Source organism: Varanus komodoensis, unplaced genomic scaffold (assembly GCF_004798865.1).
Source record: "Varanus komodoensis strain SLA01 unplaced genomic scaffold, ASM479886v1 scaffold2, whole genome shotgun sequence".
In the NCBI taxonomy this organism is placed as follows: Eukaryota; Metazoa; Chordata; class Lepidosauria; order Squamata; family Varanidae; genus Varanus; species Varanus komodoensis.
Window position 1 is genome coordinate 5,598,385 of NW_025335568.1, and position 17,222 is coordinate 5,615,606.

Consider the following 17,222-nt stretch of genomic DNA (forward strand, 5'->3'; position numbering starts at 1 on the left):
CCTTGCCATCTTGAAAGTTTACGCATGACTGCGCTCAACTCCATTCTGACAACTGTGGACTATCGGCATTGTTTTCTTTTTAACAGCAAACTAGAACAATCCAGGTGGAGGTGCAAGCAGGAGTTCTGGGCTGATGACAAAGAATAGCATTTCTGAGCTTCAGTGACTAATGGAGAAATGCTGTCTAAGGAGATAGAAACATAGAAACAGTGAGTCAGAAGGGGCCTCCCGAGCCATCTAGTCTGACCCCCAGCTCCAGCCGGCTCCACTCATGACATGCCTACCATGTGCATGTCCAGCCTGTCCTTGAACACCCGCACCATTGGGGCTTCAAGCACCTCCCATGGAAGCCCATTGGAACGCGTCCTGCCCTCCAGGGGAAAAAAGGGCAGGACCCACCTCTGCATGGCACCCCCTCACCTACCTGTATGTCGCTAACAGGTCCCCTTGGAGTCCCTCCTCTGAAGCCTGAAAAGACCCAGCTCCCTCAGGATAGACTGGACATGCACATGGTAGGCATGTCATGAGTGGAGTCGGCTGGAGCTGGGTGTCAGACTAGATGACCCGGGAGACCCCTTCTGACTCACTCTTTTTCTATGCTTCCTCATATGGCTTCCCCTGAGAACCAGCCACCATCCAAGTGGCACTTCGCTGCACTGATGTCAGCTCTGGGCAGATTTGTTGTGGTTCCTTTGGACTGTTATTGGTTTTTAATATTGCGTTGAATTTATTTATTTAGGGAACTTCTATGTACCATCCGATGTTTTTAATGCGAGCTGTGCTGTTAATTGGCAGTGCTGCTTGGTTTTGTTTGCGCCTTTTTCATTTTGTACGGCGCAGGAGCGGCATGGAAGTGCGAGCTATAAATAACTTTTTGAAAAAGGCTAGCTTCGCCGAAGAAATGTAATTGCTGCTCACCTGCGAGCAGAAGGTCTAAATAGCCCAAAGCATGGGCTATTCAACCCAACAGCTGCCTTCCTTTATGAAGGACTTTGATTACGACAAAAACAGCATTTTCTACAATCTGGTGCTCCATTGATGCCTTGCTTGTTGACAGACGAACGTCTGCATCTCACTTTCGGTCCCCCTTTGCTCTGCTCCTTGCTTTCCTACTTTATGGAAACATAAAGAGCTAGTGTGGTGTCGTGGTTAAGAGCACGGGACTGGGACTCAGGCGATCTGGGTTCTAGTCCCCGCTCAGCCATGGAGCCAACTGGGTGACTTTGGGCCAGTCACAGACGCTCAGCCCAAGCTACCTCACAGGATTGTTGTTGTGGGGATAAGATGGAGGAGGAGAATGATGTCAGCTGCCTTGAGCCCTTTGTAGGAAAAAGGCAGGATATAAATAGAAAAATAATAAATAAATAAATAAATAAATAAATAAATAAATAAGGCAAATTTTCCCCATCCGTTCTGCAGAGGCCCAGAATGGACATTTTTTTCTGATAGTTATGAGCCACCTATAGTGAATCACACCTGCTTTTTAAACAAATACATTTGTTTAATTATGATCTTTCCCCGAATTATGATTTTCATCACTGGTGGGATACTCCTGGGGGCAAATCCTCTGGCGCGTCCGACTTCTTTTACTGCCACAGCTGGGGCAGCTGAAATGGACTTATTCTTCTCTTTTTAAAAAAGGCTATCTGTGTGTCCCCCACCCCTTTGATGTTCTGCTGCCATGCTAACAAAAAATTTCAGTGGCAAACCACATCTCGTTTCCTTGAAACTAAAATCAACCCTGTTTGAACTCCTGCCACACTGATTTTTTTTTCCAAAAAAAAAAAAAAATAGCAGTGGCCGTGGGAGCTATTAAAAAGAAAAGACTGGGGGGACGCAGTCCCATCCCTTTTATAGATTATGGAGAGAGGGAACTAACTTATATGTGGAGGCTTTAGAAATTGTTGTGACTCACCATAATTCTGCCCCTATGTTATGCTATCTTATTAGAGGCCCTAAAATACATTAGTTCATGGCCTATAACAAGCACAGATCTTTATGAATTAGAAAGTTTAAAAACCAGTTTTGATCAAAAATAAACTGCTTCCAAAGGTCAGGGCACACGGGAGTGGAATTGGGGGATGGATGCTGGGAGGAAACAGAACGTGTCTGAGCAAACCGCGGGGACCAGATAAGAGGCAAGCTTGGAAGACCTTGTGAAAAGCTACTGTCTCCATAAAGAGGCCGCCCGGCAACCCTCTGGCACAGCGTTGTCTCCACAGAGGCAGCGGGACGGCTGCTTGCTCGACGGGTCTGTTCGAGAGCCTCCATCATGCCAATGTGGACATTGCCCAGGCAGAGGACTGCTAGATGCGGTAGGTGCCGCAGTCCACAGCAGGTGGATCCCTCTGGAAGGGCAAGTAGGTTGCATGCAAATGCACGTAACAAAGCCAGTGTCTCTCTCTCTCTCTGCGTGTGGGTGCCCACGTGTCTACTTCCCCCATTTAAAAACAGACTTTGGGGGCTGCATTGTAAGGGTGGTGGTACTCAAACTTAATTTTACTCACTTGACATCACCTCCTCGTGTGAGTGAGTGCGGGCGGGTGGGTGGTGCGATGCACCTGGGGACGCTGGAGAGCTTTCTTGGCATGCTGATGAGATGAAAAGGGTATGAAGGGGTTCACTCACTTTTGATAGGGCAACTTTTAGGTAGCTTTTTGGGATGGCTGGCACCTGGATCAAGTCCTGCTTCCTGGGACTCGTAAGATTTGTTTTAGCCTGGTGGTGGTGGTGGTGGTGGTGGGGCCCCAAAAGTATTTCTTCAGATGGGATATTGGGTCAGGAATGAATAGGCCTAGGTTCAAAACCCCACGTAGCCATGAAAATCACAGGCTAGTTTGGCATCAGTCAGAACCCCCTCAGTATAACCTACCTCAAAAAATGTTCTGGCATTAAAAGAGGATAGGGGTATCTCTGTCAACCTGAGACCAAGCAATAACGGTGAAGGTGGGGGATCAGGATGGATGAACATGTTCTCGCACACCCCTAATCCAAGTATGGGATTTTCTACTAGAAGATCGAGTGAAAGGCACCAACCACCATGAACGTGCCTGGGGCTTAGGTGCCTTCTTGGAAGAGAAGGCTTTCGGTGGCCACCTGTGATGGCTACCTGTTACCTCCTACCGCAGAGTTGCTCATCTACTTAGCACAGGTTGCTTGTTTGGCTCATGCTCTGCTGGTGGACGTCCCAGCGGGTCGTCCAGACAATTGCTGTGGGAGCAGAAGGCTGAGTCACCTTTGGTCTGACCCAGAGGGGGTTCTGCGTAATGGTTTGATGTTACTGCACTGGATTATTCTAAGAAGAATACAAAGCACAAGGAGGCCCTGCATGGACCACCATGAGGTCCTTGGAAGAATGGAAGGACCTTAATTAATCCATCCATTATTCTGTACCACCCGGTTCTGATCTGGAAACCATGCCAGAAATACTGAATTAAAAACCTGGTCTGAAATCCTGTCAGAAACCCCATATATGCACAGGCAGAGGTAGAATTACTGTGTGGATTGGGGCTCTGTGCTTCAGAAGTTCTCAACCCTCAGAGGCTCTAGCTGCACCCAGAGGGGGAAGCAAGCGTTGGTATTTCAGATACATCTGTGGGAATGGAAATCAAATCTATGCTGACCATATCACCACAGGCACAGTCTCTGTTACTTTGTCTTTGGCAGCTGTGAACCTCAGAACAATTAATCATAATCTGAATTACGCTGTCAGACTTTGATTTATGACTTTAATAGTTTTGATTAATTGCAAATGTAAATGAACTGGAACCCTTTACATTACTCATTCACTAACTGACTGTCAGTAGCTGAGGGAAATTTAAGATTCTTTAACATTTGGGGAACTCAAACAGTAAGGTTTTCTTCTCATTATTTGTGATTTTACCAAGGCTTTCTTTCCTTTATAACAAAAGAACCGAACCAGTGTCTGTTCTGGAAACATGAAGGCTGCGGATTTCAAATGGTAGCCTTGTTCAGCTAGAATGCAAAATGATTTCTTCCTAGTTTGCTGTATCAAAATAGATGATGAGGAAGGTCCTCCCCTGCCGCTGTACAAAGCTGTGGGAGGAAGAAAAAGAAGAGTGGGGAGCAGCATTCAGGCCACCAGAGGGCTTTGGAGCACACGTTCTGCGTGCAGAAGGTTGCAGGTTCAGTCCCCAGCATCTCCGGGCAGTGCTGGAAAGTGGCTTGTCCGAGCCCTGGAGAGCAGCTGCTGCCAGTCAGGGTCCATCGTGCAGGGCTAGATTACCCAAGGATCTCACACAAGCAGCTTCCAGAGGCCCTCGAGGTGTTTGTGGGGTCTGCCTGAGGGGTTGCCTGGGGTGACTAGATGGGACGCTTCGCAGTTTCAGCCATGGCGCTGCTGCTCAGGGCCACCCGGGAACCTGCTGCAGCTGCACAGTCCTCCCCTGCAGAGGAAGCCTTGGCTGCCTCCAGGTCTTCCTCAGGTGCTGCTGCGAGTTGCTGGAAACAAGATGGCCTCCAGCCCACTGCCGGGCACTGCTTGGCCCCTCCACTCCCACTGCGGCCAGCCGTCTCTCGGCCAGGCAGTCTCTGGCCCGGCTGTCTCCCCCTGCCCGCCCCACCGGGCACGCCACTCTCCTTGTCCTACAGGAGACCTGAGGAAGGGGCTTCTTCTTGCGCTCGCGCTCGCGCTCGCGCTCGCGCGCTCTCTCTCTCTCTCTCTCTCTCTCTCTCTCTCTCTCTCTCTCTCTCTCATACATATATGCACATGTATGTGGGGCTCATGCACAGGCTGCTGAAAGCATTACGCTTGCAGCTGGCTGGGCAGGGCCAGTGCGGAGCAGACGCGGGAGCTGCTTTGCCCCTGGCCTGCCTTGCACCACCTGCCAGCTGTACGGTGAGACAGGGAAGGGAGGAAGCTCCTCCTCCTCCTCCTCCTGTGTAGCGAACATGCTGCCCTGTGCAATGTCAGGGGGAGCTTGGCTGGACAACGTGTCTCCTGTCACTTGTCGTCTTTTAAAAAAGAAAAGAATTCGGGAAAGGGAACCTCCTCCCAGCTGGCCTGGGGTGAAGTATTGGAGTGATGGAGCCACTGCTAGGACTCTTCTTCTCACCCACCCCTGCAGAGCAGGCCTCTTCAAAGGCGGCCCCTTTCCTCCTCCTCCTCCTCCTCCTCCTCCTCCTCCTCTGCATAAGGCTGAGCAAAGTGCCTGTGAGCTGACTCCGACCACACGGGCCCACCACCACCCTTGTTTCTGAGACAGGTTCCTCACGGGTCTTGACCGGCGTTCCATCTCATCCGCTTCCTTTGGCGGGTAGGGTGAGGGTCAAGTGCTGCAGAGCATCAAGGTGACTTTTAAAATAGATCTTTATTTCAAACCAGGCAACAGACGTCCAGGAACTGTAGAGGGAGCAGCAATGCAGGCGATTCAGCTTCAACATCCCATGCCTGTTTAGGATGTGTGACCACGAGGAGGAGCATTCCTCTCCCCATTTGAGACGGCCCATGTGTTTGACCCCTGGAAGGCAAGCTGTTCCAGTCCAGTCTCAGCTTGGGATATTCCAGTCCAGCCCTCTGGAGCCCAGTTTCCTCCCAGTGGCCTTAACGACAGGCCCAGTTGGGAGGCCACCTGGAAGGCCCCAGCAGAGTTCTGAGGATCCTGTGTGCCTGGACACTCTTTTCCTTGTCAGAGGTCTTTCTCAGGCTCAGTTCTGTCTTGGGAAGTGAGCCAAGCCAGGATGATGTCCACAAAGGCCAAGAGGAAGGCCGTAGGTCAGTGAGAGAGCGCAGGTTTTGTGGGTAAGGATCCCAGGAGTGCATGCCATTCCCTCCAGGTGGGGCAAATGAAGAACTCCTGATGAAACCTGTTCGGGCCGTTGCCAGTCAGGTCAGCTATAATGGCCTGGACAGACTAAGGTCTGATTCAGCACAGGGCAGCTTTCTGCTCTCATCTCAGCCTTTTCTGACCTGTAGACTGCTGGCATGCTGGCCTGGGATGATGGGAATTGTACTCCAGTGCATCTGGAGGGCCCCAGGGTGGGGACTACAAGGGTCTCTCTCTCTGCAGCATAGTACTTAACGCATAAAGCAACACGGCAACTCTTGTCAACAAGTTGGGTTCACAGCTTTCTTGGTGTTCCGGTTTAATTTTACTTCCTTCACTGATGTGTTTCCTAAATGTTAAGGTTGTCTTTGCAGACACGGCAACACACTGCCTTGGCACACTGTCTTTTCTTGCACTGCTTGTTCGGGTCACAACCTCTTTTCCTGAGCAGCACGTGGTATGGTTAAAGTGCAGCAAGACGGAAGCACAGCGTTTCAATCTTTTTGGAGTTGTCTGTACGGAGAGGAACGCAAGTAAGGAAATAGCCGAAGGGCGACTTAAGGGGGACTTCAAGCCCATCATCACCGAGACACAGGATGCTGCAAAGGAGCAAATGTACCATCTGGGACCCGATTTGTTCTTTACACTGCAAATCAAATTGCGGGTGGCTGCAGAAAGCATTACCGTGGCAATAAAATGCCTTTAATGTAGTAAAGCCAGAACGTCTAGGAAATTGTTTGCACCAAAATGGATATTGTTTTGAAATGCTCTCAAGGGTCACAGCACTGCTTCCCAGTGCTGGTTCATGGTGGATGGCCATTGGGTGGCTTTGCACACCGAAAGCTGACAAGCAAGTGCAATTAGGAGCTCAGGAGCTAATCCGTTTTGTAGAGCAGGTTAGCGCTGTAATCTGGTTTTGAGAGGATTGCTTTCCTGCTCCAAATATGTCAAGATAATCTGATACTTTCTAATTGTTGGTACGCTTCCTTGGTCGTTTACCTCTCTGGTTTGCTATAAAATTGGCTGCAAAGAAGCTTTCCGTTTCCTTCTTAGGCCTGGTTTATTGCTCCCTGCACCTCCCTACCTTTGTCAATCTGTATGGGAAGAACAAAGGACAAAGACAAATGTTCAGTGGGAAAGGAGGGCAGACAGATTGTGTGGGATAAGGCAGAAATTTACAGATAAGGCAGAAATTCGGCATTGTAGGGGGAAAAAGCCTGTGGAGTGGGTATGGATTTGAGGAACAGTGTTGACCAATCTAAGCCAATGAAAATATAAATGGTTGCCTCACTGGAGTACTCAGGGACAAGCACTGAAGTGTGGTTGTAGAAGGGTGGGAGCCTGGGGTCAGACTAGATGGCCCAGGAGACCCCTTCTGACTCACTCAGTTTCTGTGTTTCTAAGACTAAGGAGAAAAAGGCTGCAGTTGCTGAGGTGGAAGATGGTACTCTGTGGACCAGAGTATGGATCACAAAAAGGGCTTCATGATATTGGGAAGTTCTGCAATATTGCCTAGCCGGAGGTAGTATCATTGCTAGCAGTTCAAAAATAAGGAGCATGATTAAGAAAACAGAACATTTGGAAAGCAAAGCCATTAGGATGGTGACAATATAAATGCAACACGATCATGGCATGCACTTCACACTGTTCGCAACATTTTCAAAATGGGGAATTAGCAATGTAAAATAAGTGAAGAAAAATAGTTATAAGCTTTATTTTCCCCTTGAAAATAACATTTATATGCTTCTATCAATTGTGATCCTTCTCTTCTCCTGACATCTGTTGAACCAAGTATATAATAAGCCAAAGGATATGATTGTAAAACATTTAGGCACATTTCTTCAAAACAAGATAGTTTTAAGGTTTGGCACTTTAAAATTCCCTAAGTACTCTGCTTATTTGCAAACTTGCTAGTGTTTAAAATGTAGATGATTTCCTAGGAGAGCCTTTTCCAAGCCAGCTTTGCACTCATAAGCTACAGCAAAAAATGTGCTCTGAATGGCCTGTGTTTTAACTCTGTTGTTTCAGAACAAGATCATCTTAGATCCCATGACATTCAGTGAGGCTAGATTCCGACCGTCCCTTGAAGAGAGGCTGGAGAGCATCATCAGCGGTGCGGCGCTCATGGCGGACTCATCCTGCACTCGCGATGACCGGCGGGAAAGAATCGTGGCGGAGTGCAATGCCGTACGACAAGCCCTGCAGGACTTGCTTAGTGAATACATGAATAATGTAAGTGCAGCACTGGTTTTGATCTCTTTACCCTCCGTGGTTTGTTAATCCGTTCCTCAGGTGTGCTGAAAGGGTGTTGTTGCGTGTCCATGTGTGCACAGGTGTAGATGCAGGTAAAACTCTGGTGGTTCTGATTCCCTCTTCCCATCGCACAGGCATGCACAGCATCCAGTAGTTTAAGGTAAATAACCTACGGGAGTTCTCACCTGGGGAACTCCTGGACGGTTGCCTGTGAGCTGCTTGGAAGAATGGTTGGCTATAATCGCAAGTTTACCATAGCGATTTGTTTGCTGATGTGATCTCCTGACTGGTTGACCGAATGGTCCGTGTCCTGGTGTGAGTATGGCCAAAATATGAAACAGGTGAAGGTCTTCTTTTAAAGGATTCATTCTCGAGAATAACTGGCTGCCAATGGATCGTTCCAGATGGCACAGCTGAGCAGTCCTCTGTTGGCCCTTTTATACATTGATCATTAAAGGGTTGCACAGAACACAGATAACACTTTCCAAAAGGTTACAGAAGTGAAAAGTTGCAATGGCACAATCTTTCTCACTTGCATACGAAAGCAGATGTTCCAAAGGAGATGGGAGGATGGGGTGCTATTCCAGAGAAGAGGAGGAGGATGGGGTGGGCTGGTGGGAATTGCCCATTGTTTGAACTGCTGTTATCTGTCAAGTGCCAACCAGATTTCTTTGGACCGGTGCCTGGTCAGTGTCAGCTACATTCCAAGGATGCACGCTTGCTGATTTCTAGAAAAGAGGCCTTTTCTCTGGCCTGGTTATGTGGCAATGATTGCATGATTTAACCAATGAAAGCTCTACCTATTGCTTTGTACATTACCCTGAAAGTAAATTGTGTTAGGAGCTCAGCTCAAGGAGTTAACCATCTTGCACTGTATGTGTTTATCTGTCTATATTTCAAGAAAGCCCAATTGTTGTTGTGAAATGAGTTAAGTTATGCTAGAGTTGAGGTGTATAGACTGTCAAGATATGCAAATCAGGTAAGAATTCAAATTATGGTCTTCTCTTCTCTTCTCTTCTCTTCTCTGCTTTTAGCCTTCAGTTCCCTCCATTATTTCCCATTACAACAGGTGTGGGAAGTCTGGACTTTTGTGTGGGAGGACACAGCAAACCCTTAAAGGAAGGGTAGCTGATTGCTAACAGTCTAGTTGGAGCTCTCAAGCAATGGCGGGGTCCGTGGGGTTCCTAGAGCCCTCAAGTAATCTCAGTCATTGTACCCGTGCATAAATGAAATATCCGAAGTATCCGAAATATCTTAAGTGCCATAGTTTGGATCTGCAGGAACAGAAGCAAGTATTTCTGTCAGCACGGCATAGATTCCTTTATGTTATGCGTTGTGGGGTTCTGGATAAATTCCTTCCTAAGTGGTGCATCACAGCAAGACACCTTTACATTTGAACCATTAATGTCTGTTTGGAGTTTGGTGCAATGCAGAGAGATTTCTTCACTTGTTATCTAGAATTGTGTTTGTGTCTATAATAACATTTTCTACTCAGAGTTCATTGTGGCTAATGCAATGTTGTGTTTTTATTATTAAACTGCATTTAAAATGAATTTTGGTCCGCTCAATGGAATGTATTTACATGGAGTACTATAGGCTTCTTTGGGTATTCCAGTTTTCCTGAAAACTTCAGGTACCGCTGTTAGGCCATTTGAATAATGGGGTAGCTGCTTTTCCCCACTTTTGGATTATGTTTACAAAAATGCATACTGTAGTTTAGGAGAGACAAAATGCATTGCAAATTGATCTTTCTCTATCCTGCTTCTCCCTGCCTCGTTCAAGTTTCCATATTCCTAAATTGGATATAAAGATGCATGAAAAGAATGTGTTATTTATTGAACTCCACTTGTGAAAATCAATCACATGCAACATGAATAAGAAATGGAGGTCTCCTGACTTCCCATTGCTTTATTTTACATGTGAGGGCAGGTGTACCATAATGTATCGGGTGATACATTTTCCCATTCTGGCAAATTGGGTTGACTTCAAGGAATCACTTGGATCTCAGCGTGAGAATTAAGAGGCAGAGATGGCTTTCTGCATTCTGGCAGGTGGCGGTTCAGATGTTTGAGTTCAGATGACAATAAGCAGTGGATCTCGGTTTATCTTGAGTTGAAAGCTACGAAGAGAGTGGGCATTGAGGGGATGGTGATGATGTGAGGGGTAACCTATTGGCATCGCTGTCTCTGTTGCCTTGTCTCAAGGAATTATTGCCTTTTGGCGGATGCTCTAAAAGGTCTTTTCCAAAGATGATTGATGGGTGTTGTGTTATTTTTCCCGCAGAGCCTGCTTTTTTCTTTCGTTCTTTTTCACTGTGCAACCTTTGTCAGAGTAGGAGGCATTTTCCCTTCCTTATGAAATGCTGGTTTTTGACTTGCTGGTGCTACTTTGGGAGAAACTTTGACTGTTGAAACTTTCAGCACACAAATGGACATGCACGTTTTATGTCCACACTAAGAGAAGATTAGTGGGGGAAGCATGGTTTCTGCTCTGCCAGTGGTGCTGAATCTGAATTAGCAGTGATGAGAACACCAAGATTCACGGTCCTTCTGGGTTTTCCGAATTGGGCATCCTGTTTTAGTACGCAAACATTGTCAATTTAAACATATTTATTTAGGTATATTTTGTTTTTGTACCGCCCAGCAGCCAAGGCTGCCTGATCAGTTAACAAAGTTTTCTGTTTTATCTGTACCAATAGGTCATACCAATTAGTTTAAAACTATCAGAAATATATGATTTCATGAAGTGCACCGATTTGACAAAGCTAAACTCTCAAATCATTATGGCAGTTGACTATATTGCGCTCTGTTTTAGATCAGTTTATCCACAGAGTATGTGAAAGAGGTTTCAATAGTCTTAACAGTTTCAATATTCTGCCCCATCCAAATAGAACCTTCTACAGGAGAGATTAAAAAAATGTGATCCTTCTATTACAGTGGTACCTCGGCTCACGAATGCCTTGGTTCACAAACAAATCGGGTCACGAACAAAAATTTCTGAAAAATTTTGACTTGGGTTGCGAACGCTGCTTTGGGTGGCAACCAAGATCGCAGCCATCTCCCCGCCCCACCCCCCCCACCGAGTGGGGAGATGGCCACGATCCCAGTTGCTTTCGTGCAGGGAAGGCATGCGGGATCAGAGGGGCGCTTCTGCAGGACAGACGGGAGCAGCAAAGCGGAGCCGTGGGGAGATGGCCGAGATTCCGCCTGTCTTTCCTGCAGAGGTGCCCCTCTGATCAGGCACGCCTTCCCTGCATGAATGGAACAGCGATCGCGGCCATCCCCCCACCCCCCGAATAGGGAGATGGCCACGATCGCAGTCGCTTTCGTGCAGGGAAGGCGTGCGTGATCAGAGGCGCGCTGCTGCGGGAAAGACAGGAGCAGCAAAGCAGAGCCGTGGGGGAGATGGCCATGATCGTGCTGGGGGCTGGAGGGAGATGGCCGAGATCATGCCCATCTCTCCCTCTCCCAGCGCGCCATTTGCACCCATCTCTTCCTCCCCCAGTGTGCCTGCGATCGCGCCTGTGTCTCCCCCCCCACCCCCCAGTGCGCCGGGATGACGGGCGTGTGCAGGGATGACAGGTGTGATCTCGGTCATGCTGGGGGAGGGCGGGGAGATGGCCACGCTTGTGCTTGGGGTGGTGGGGGGAGATGGCTGCGATCTTAGTTGTTGTCACTTTGCTTCACATTTTTCTGATTTAAAAAATAGTTACAGAACGGATTAACCTTATTTACATTGAACCTTATGGGGAAATTTGACTTGTCTCACGACCAATTTGGGTCACAGCCAGAGTCCTGGAATGGATTAAGTTTGTGAGCCAAGGTACCACTGAATATATTTGGACCCCAGCGTTTCGGGCCCCCGCTGAACAAGCAGTGGGGCAAATTCTCCACCACCACTGATAACGATGCTTTGCCAGGTAGGGAAGTATTCTAAGCTATATCCAGTCCTGAAGGACGTGGGAGCGATTAGCTGGGAAGTGTACATATATACACATCGGGCGCAATCCATTGTCCTGCATGCTCACAATCCCTTCTGGGCCAGCACTCTGCCTTGCATTATCTCTAGACTTCCGTGTCCTGCCATCTATGTAAAGTTCTGTGGGGGGGGGAGGGGAGGGAAATTGGGAAGGGAGGAACCTGCAGTGCTGAGAGGAATTGGTGAAAGGAGACACCTTCGGATTCCTCACCCTCCAGCACTCTCCTTCCTCCATTCCCAGTGCTTTGTGCCCCTGGAGAGCCAGCTGCCTTGGTCCTTGCTTTGATGGCTGCCAGATGGGCAGGCCAGGAGCTCACCTTACGGGGTCCCAACACTGAGATTGTTGGACTTCAGTGCTGCAACTCTGCAAGTGTGTGCCCCTTCTCCAACAGGCGTTGGTAGGCTGAGGGATTGCGGCTTCCATTGGTCTTTTGAAGCCAAGGGTTGGGGCAATGCTCCATCTTGCCAATCCTAGTCTCTCATTATCATGCAAGAAGAATCTGCTCAGGGCAGCCTCAAAGAGATGTCCCCCACGGCAGTGCAATTCTCTTCTGGAGATTTACCAAAGCCAGCTATTTTCCAGATGGACTCTGATACTTTTTGAGGGCTGAAGTTCAGCAGGTATGAGATAATTTTAACTGAATCATGTTGCAGCGGATTTTAATAACTATTTATGTTCTTCATTTAAATGAAACGTTCCATTAAGCATTGTTATCCATGCTGAATCCTGAGGATGCATGACATTATTTTAAATGTCAAGAACAAGAAGAAATCATGGCAGAGAGTTTTGAGACAGCTATTTGAAATAGTAGTTAGCATAATTACTTGCCATAAATAACACAGTAAAGGGTGGTGAGGAATGCTAAACAAACAACAAACTGAAGTAGAAAACTAAAAAAGGAAACTGCACAGTGTAAAGCTCAGCATGGACGGCTTTGTGTGGATGTTCTTAAATATCTATGATTGGAAGAATTAGGATGGGTTAACCATTTGCATAAAGGCAAGGATGAGTCAGTTTGTCTGTTCTTCTGTAAAAGATCTTATATTTGTAAAGTAAAGAAATCATAAAGCATTGAACAGCTTTGCTCTATGAAGTACAAAAAATAATTTTCCTGGGCCCTAAAATAAGAGGGGATGTCAAGTGGGTGTTAACAGTAAGTGAAGGAGGAAATATTTTATCGAGCACTTGGAGGGAGCTGTTCTTGAAGGCATATCCAAACGATAATGAAAAGGATTGATGGAAAACGAAAATCTATGAACTCGGAAGACACTACCCAAACCCATATTTAACAACTCCAATTGAGCTTCATGCTTGAATGGGAAGGGAATCATTCTTGCATTCTTTCAGATTGTGACTTGGAAATGCACAAGGTTAATCTGTGTGACAGAGAACATTAAATTACATCCGGGAGACAGCAAAGCATCCATAGCCATCTACAACTCAAATCCTCAGAGATTGGTGGCAGACCTGGAAAGCTGAGTCATCCAGATCGTATAATTTTGTTACAGTAGCCTAGACAGGGCCATATGTCACTTGAATAGAACTTCGTGCTCCTGGCTTAAAAAAAATACTTGGAAAATCAAGCCTAGTAGAGGTCCAATGATAGCAGTCTGGGGATAAGTAACTCAACTAGTTCAGATATGCCAAGGGAAATTTGGTCAGATCAAAGTTGCACCTCCACCCTATAGTGGGTGTTACTGGTCAAAAGAAAGGGTTTGATGGTAAAATCTCCTTTCATCTTGAATGTCCAATCTGCTGACTCTCTAGAAGAAGGGTGTCAGGTGACCTTTTGCTTGGAGAGAGAATGGAAATCACAAAATGGGCCATTCCAGAGCCATTCATCACATGTTCAAGTAAAGATTTACAAAACTTGGAGCTCTCCAAAATATTCAGCTTTCATTTCGAACCTTCTTCTGACTCAAGTCTAAATCAGATTGTGAGTTTTGTGCATGTTTCTAAATATATGCATCCATTCTCCACATGTTCAATAGGCATGCGTCAGTAAAGTCTGTTGTGTGCATTTCCCAAAAGTACAATATCTTAATGTACATTTCTCAAATGTGTGCATCTTATCAAATGCAGCTTTTTCCAATTTTGTTTGCAAATTGCATCACAAATTCAGAAAAATGTGGGCTTCAACCACAGATAACATCCAAGCCCAGAAGGTGCAAATCTTTGTCAAAAATGTAGTGAAATAAAATTTCTTAAGCCTGATTTGTCCTCTTTGCTTATTAAGGTTCATTACTACTGCAGCTGCAGAAATAATTAATCTTGCCTCCTAATTGCTTCTTATTAAATTAATTATACCTATTGTTGAAGTTAAGAAAGAGCTATTGCTGTGGGGATATATATTTGTACGTGTGTGTGTGTGTGGATTTAATACAGATGGGAGAATTTTGACTTTTGCAAACATGTAATTTACACCAAGTCTATCCCACTAACGGATTTAGTTCAAGTCATAGTTTAGTTTGCTTTATCTCATCAGTTAATTTAAGATATTGCAATGCCATTCCTCATAATATTCATAATATTACTGTTCATTAAAAGTAAATAATAATGGCATTCACAATAAATAAATTAATACCAATTAATAACCGTTAACCAGTTAGGGCCAGGCACTATTAAAATAAGAATTATAAGCTCCCTTGCAAGTCCAGGCTTCAGTATTTTCAACCAAGAGCAATTTCCACTCAGTCTTCAAGTGCACAACCCACTGAGTGTGTGTTTTGTGCCATCAAGTCTCCCCTGACTTGGGGCAACCCTGCAGGTTACTGCCTCCAAACTGCCCTGCTTACGACCACCCCGCTTAGTTTTTTCCTAAATTCCAGGCTGTGGCTTCCTTTATGGAGTCCCCCGGTCTCATATTTGGTCTTCCTTTTTTGTCTTCTGCATGGTGGTCTTCTCAAGGCCGTCTTGCCCTCTCATGATACATCCAAAGTATGGCATCCTCAGCTTTGTCATTTTAGCTTCTAGGGAAAACTCTAGCCCATTGCAGTCATCTAAATGGAGAGTCAGAGTTGTGTAGCCAGAGTGGCAGAGCGGTTGAGCGTGTGACTCTGGGACACAGGTGGTCCGGGTTTGAGTCCCCACTCAGCCGTGGAGCTCACTGGGTGACTTTAGTGATTTAGTTATTTAAAGTTTTTATATGCCGTCCCCTTGCTGCATCGCCTTGGGACAGCTTACAGAAATAAATAAATACAACATCATAACAATTACAATTAAAACCCGGAAACACACTGGCCGCACAATTAAAATCTATAAATATTAAACATTATTAAAATACTGTTTGAATAAAAAGGTCTTGGCCTGGTGCCGAAAAACAAATAACGACAGCGCCAGGCGGACTTCTCTGGAGGGTGCATTCCACAGATGGGGCACCACCACAGAGAAAGCCCTCCTCCAGGTCCTTTGCTTCTTGATACTTTGGACCCATCACAAACTCTCAGCCCAACCTTCTCACAGGGTTGTTGTGAGGACAATACTGAGGAGGAGAGTTACGTAAGCCACCTGGCGTTGCTTGGAAGGAAAAAAGGTGGGATAAAAATATAACAAACCATAAAAAAATGGGACACTAGCAGAGCGTGAATCACACTTGCCAGATTATCCCTGTCTGAGGGAGGGTGTGGATTCCATGTCGTGCTCGGCTGGTGGGACTCATTTTGTGCTGCAGGAGACACCTGTGCCCCAAGGAGCAAGGGCAGCATCCACGGACATGCTCCAGCTGCACACCTGATCTTCTCCATCCAGATCAGGTCGCATTTCCCCCATCTGAGACTAGGGAACCAAGCACACCCAAAGCACCTCTGTCTCGGCAGGACTGAGTTTCCTGTATCACCTCGCATCAAGGTCATTATCCGACTCAAAGCAGACAATAATGGCATTACGTTGGGGGGGCTGCTTCCAGGCCTGAACGGGCAGAAATCCCTAAGCGATGTATGAATCCCATTATTTACTTTGGCTAGCCTGCTCTTGGCACGTTTTCATCCTTGCAGGTTCACCATCCTAGTTTGCAGTCTTCCGGGGAGCACAATTCAAAACAAAGCAGCAGCATAGAACCCCCAGGAATGTCGATAAAGCATCAAAACAATTTGTTCCAATTTTGTGCTTCAGTGGTCATTTTCCCTCTAGCCTGCTGCTGCTGAGCTGGATCTTCCACTCATCGAGGTTAGACGGATGCCTTCTTAATATCTGAACAGACAGTGTGTTTTGTTCAGCAGAGAAACATTCCGGTTTGGTGCAGCAGTGACTTAGAGGTGCTCAGATGGGAGAGCAATGTAGTTATTTTTCTGGGCTTCTGGCCGTTTGAGGAGGAGCCACCCATGACCATTGGGCTGCGCTGGAATAGCTCTTTACCATGAGCTAAAACGAGGCAAAGAAACTTGTGTTGGCTGAGCATACGTTCAGCTCCAGCCCATTCTCAAAAGGATCGTGTTTCTGTTGTGTGGGCCCCAAAAGAAAGCGGGGGGGGGGCAGGGTGATAATCAGTTATTAGATGATCGAGGCAGCTGGAAGCCTCCGTTCCTCCAAACCTCTCTCTGCAGGCCACTCAACCTGCTCCAGAGGCATGGATCCTGCATGGGGAGATGCCATTGAAATAGCATTGGCTTCTCCAAATGCAAAGTGAAACCTAATATCTTGCATCAAGGTTTTTTCTGCACCTCTTTAACTTTCTACAGTGGTGTCAGCTGAGCAAAATTTTGCTTCAACCAAACTTGGTGGAATATTTAGCTTTCCAATAATGTCATTGGACCTTCAGGTTCTACATTTCCAGAGTCCACTTTATTTACATAAGTGGAATGGTTCCATTTACTCTTGATCTGCTTTTAATTTCTTTAATGCAAGGTGGACGACGTATATAAAGCCATGTGTGAGGTTTCCAGGTCTGCCTTTTTAGTGCCCTGTAATGTGCCAAAAGAACTCTGTTCTTCAGCTGCCAGGATAGTGAACGCTGCACCCTGCTAATGCGATGCATGTCTGAGCAAAGTCTGTTCCTGGCAGAATGGAAACTGTGCTTGGAGAATGTGTGGACGTTGCAACAAGGAGCTGAAGGTGACAGCTTAATTTGCTTGGGTGTGCTTCTTCTCACTGCAACTGCAGAGCGGTTTAGAGCTCCCAGTTTCCGATCCTTCCACTAGGTGCCACTGCAACCTGCGCGGCACGTACAGGAACGCTGCTGGAATTCAGCTCCATCTCTGCAGAGAGCA

At 46.6% G+C, this 17,222-nt stretch overlaps 1 protein-coding gene across 7 annotated transcripts in view; it reads left to right on the plus strand.

Annotated features, from left to right (window-relative positions):
* Positions 1-17,222, plus strand: part of CTNNA2 (catenin alpha 2) — a 510,292-nt gene that overhangs the window by 101,332 nt on the left and 391,738 nt on the right. For 6 of the 7 annotated variants that reach the window (XM_044429093.1, XM_044429092.1, XM_044429088.1 and 3 more), the window contains exon 6: positions 7,815-8,018. In XM_044429093.1, the coding sequence (XP_044285028.1) occupies positions 7,815-8,018 (204 nt within the window). Of the gene's footprint in view, positions 1-7,814; positions 8,023-17,222 lie in introns of all 7 variants that reach the window. The other variant, XM_044429090.1, reaches the window with a different exon arrangement.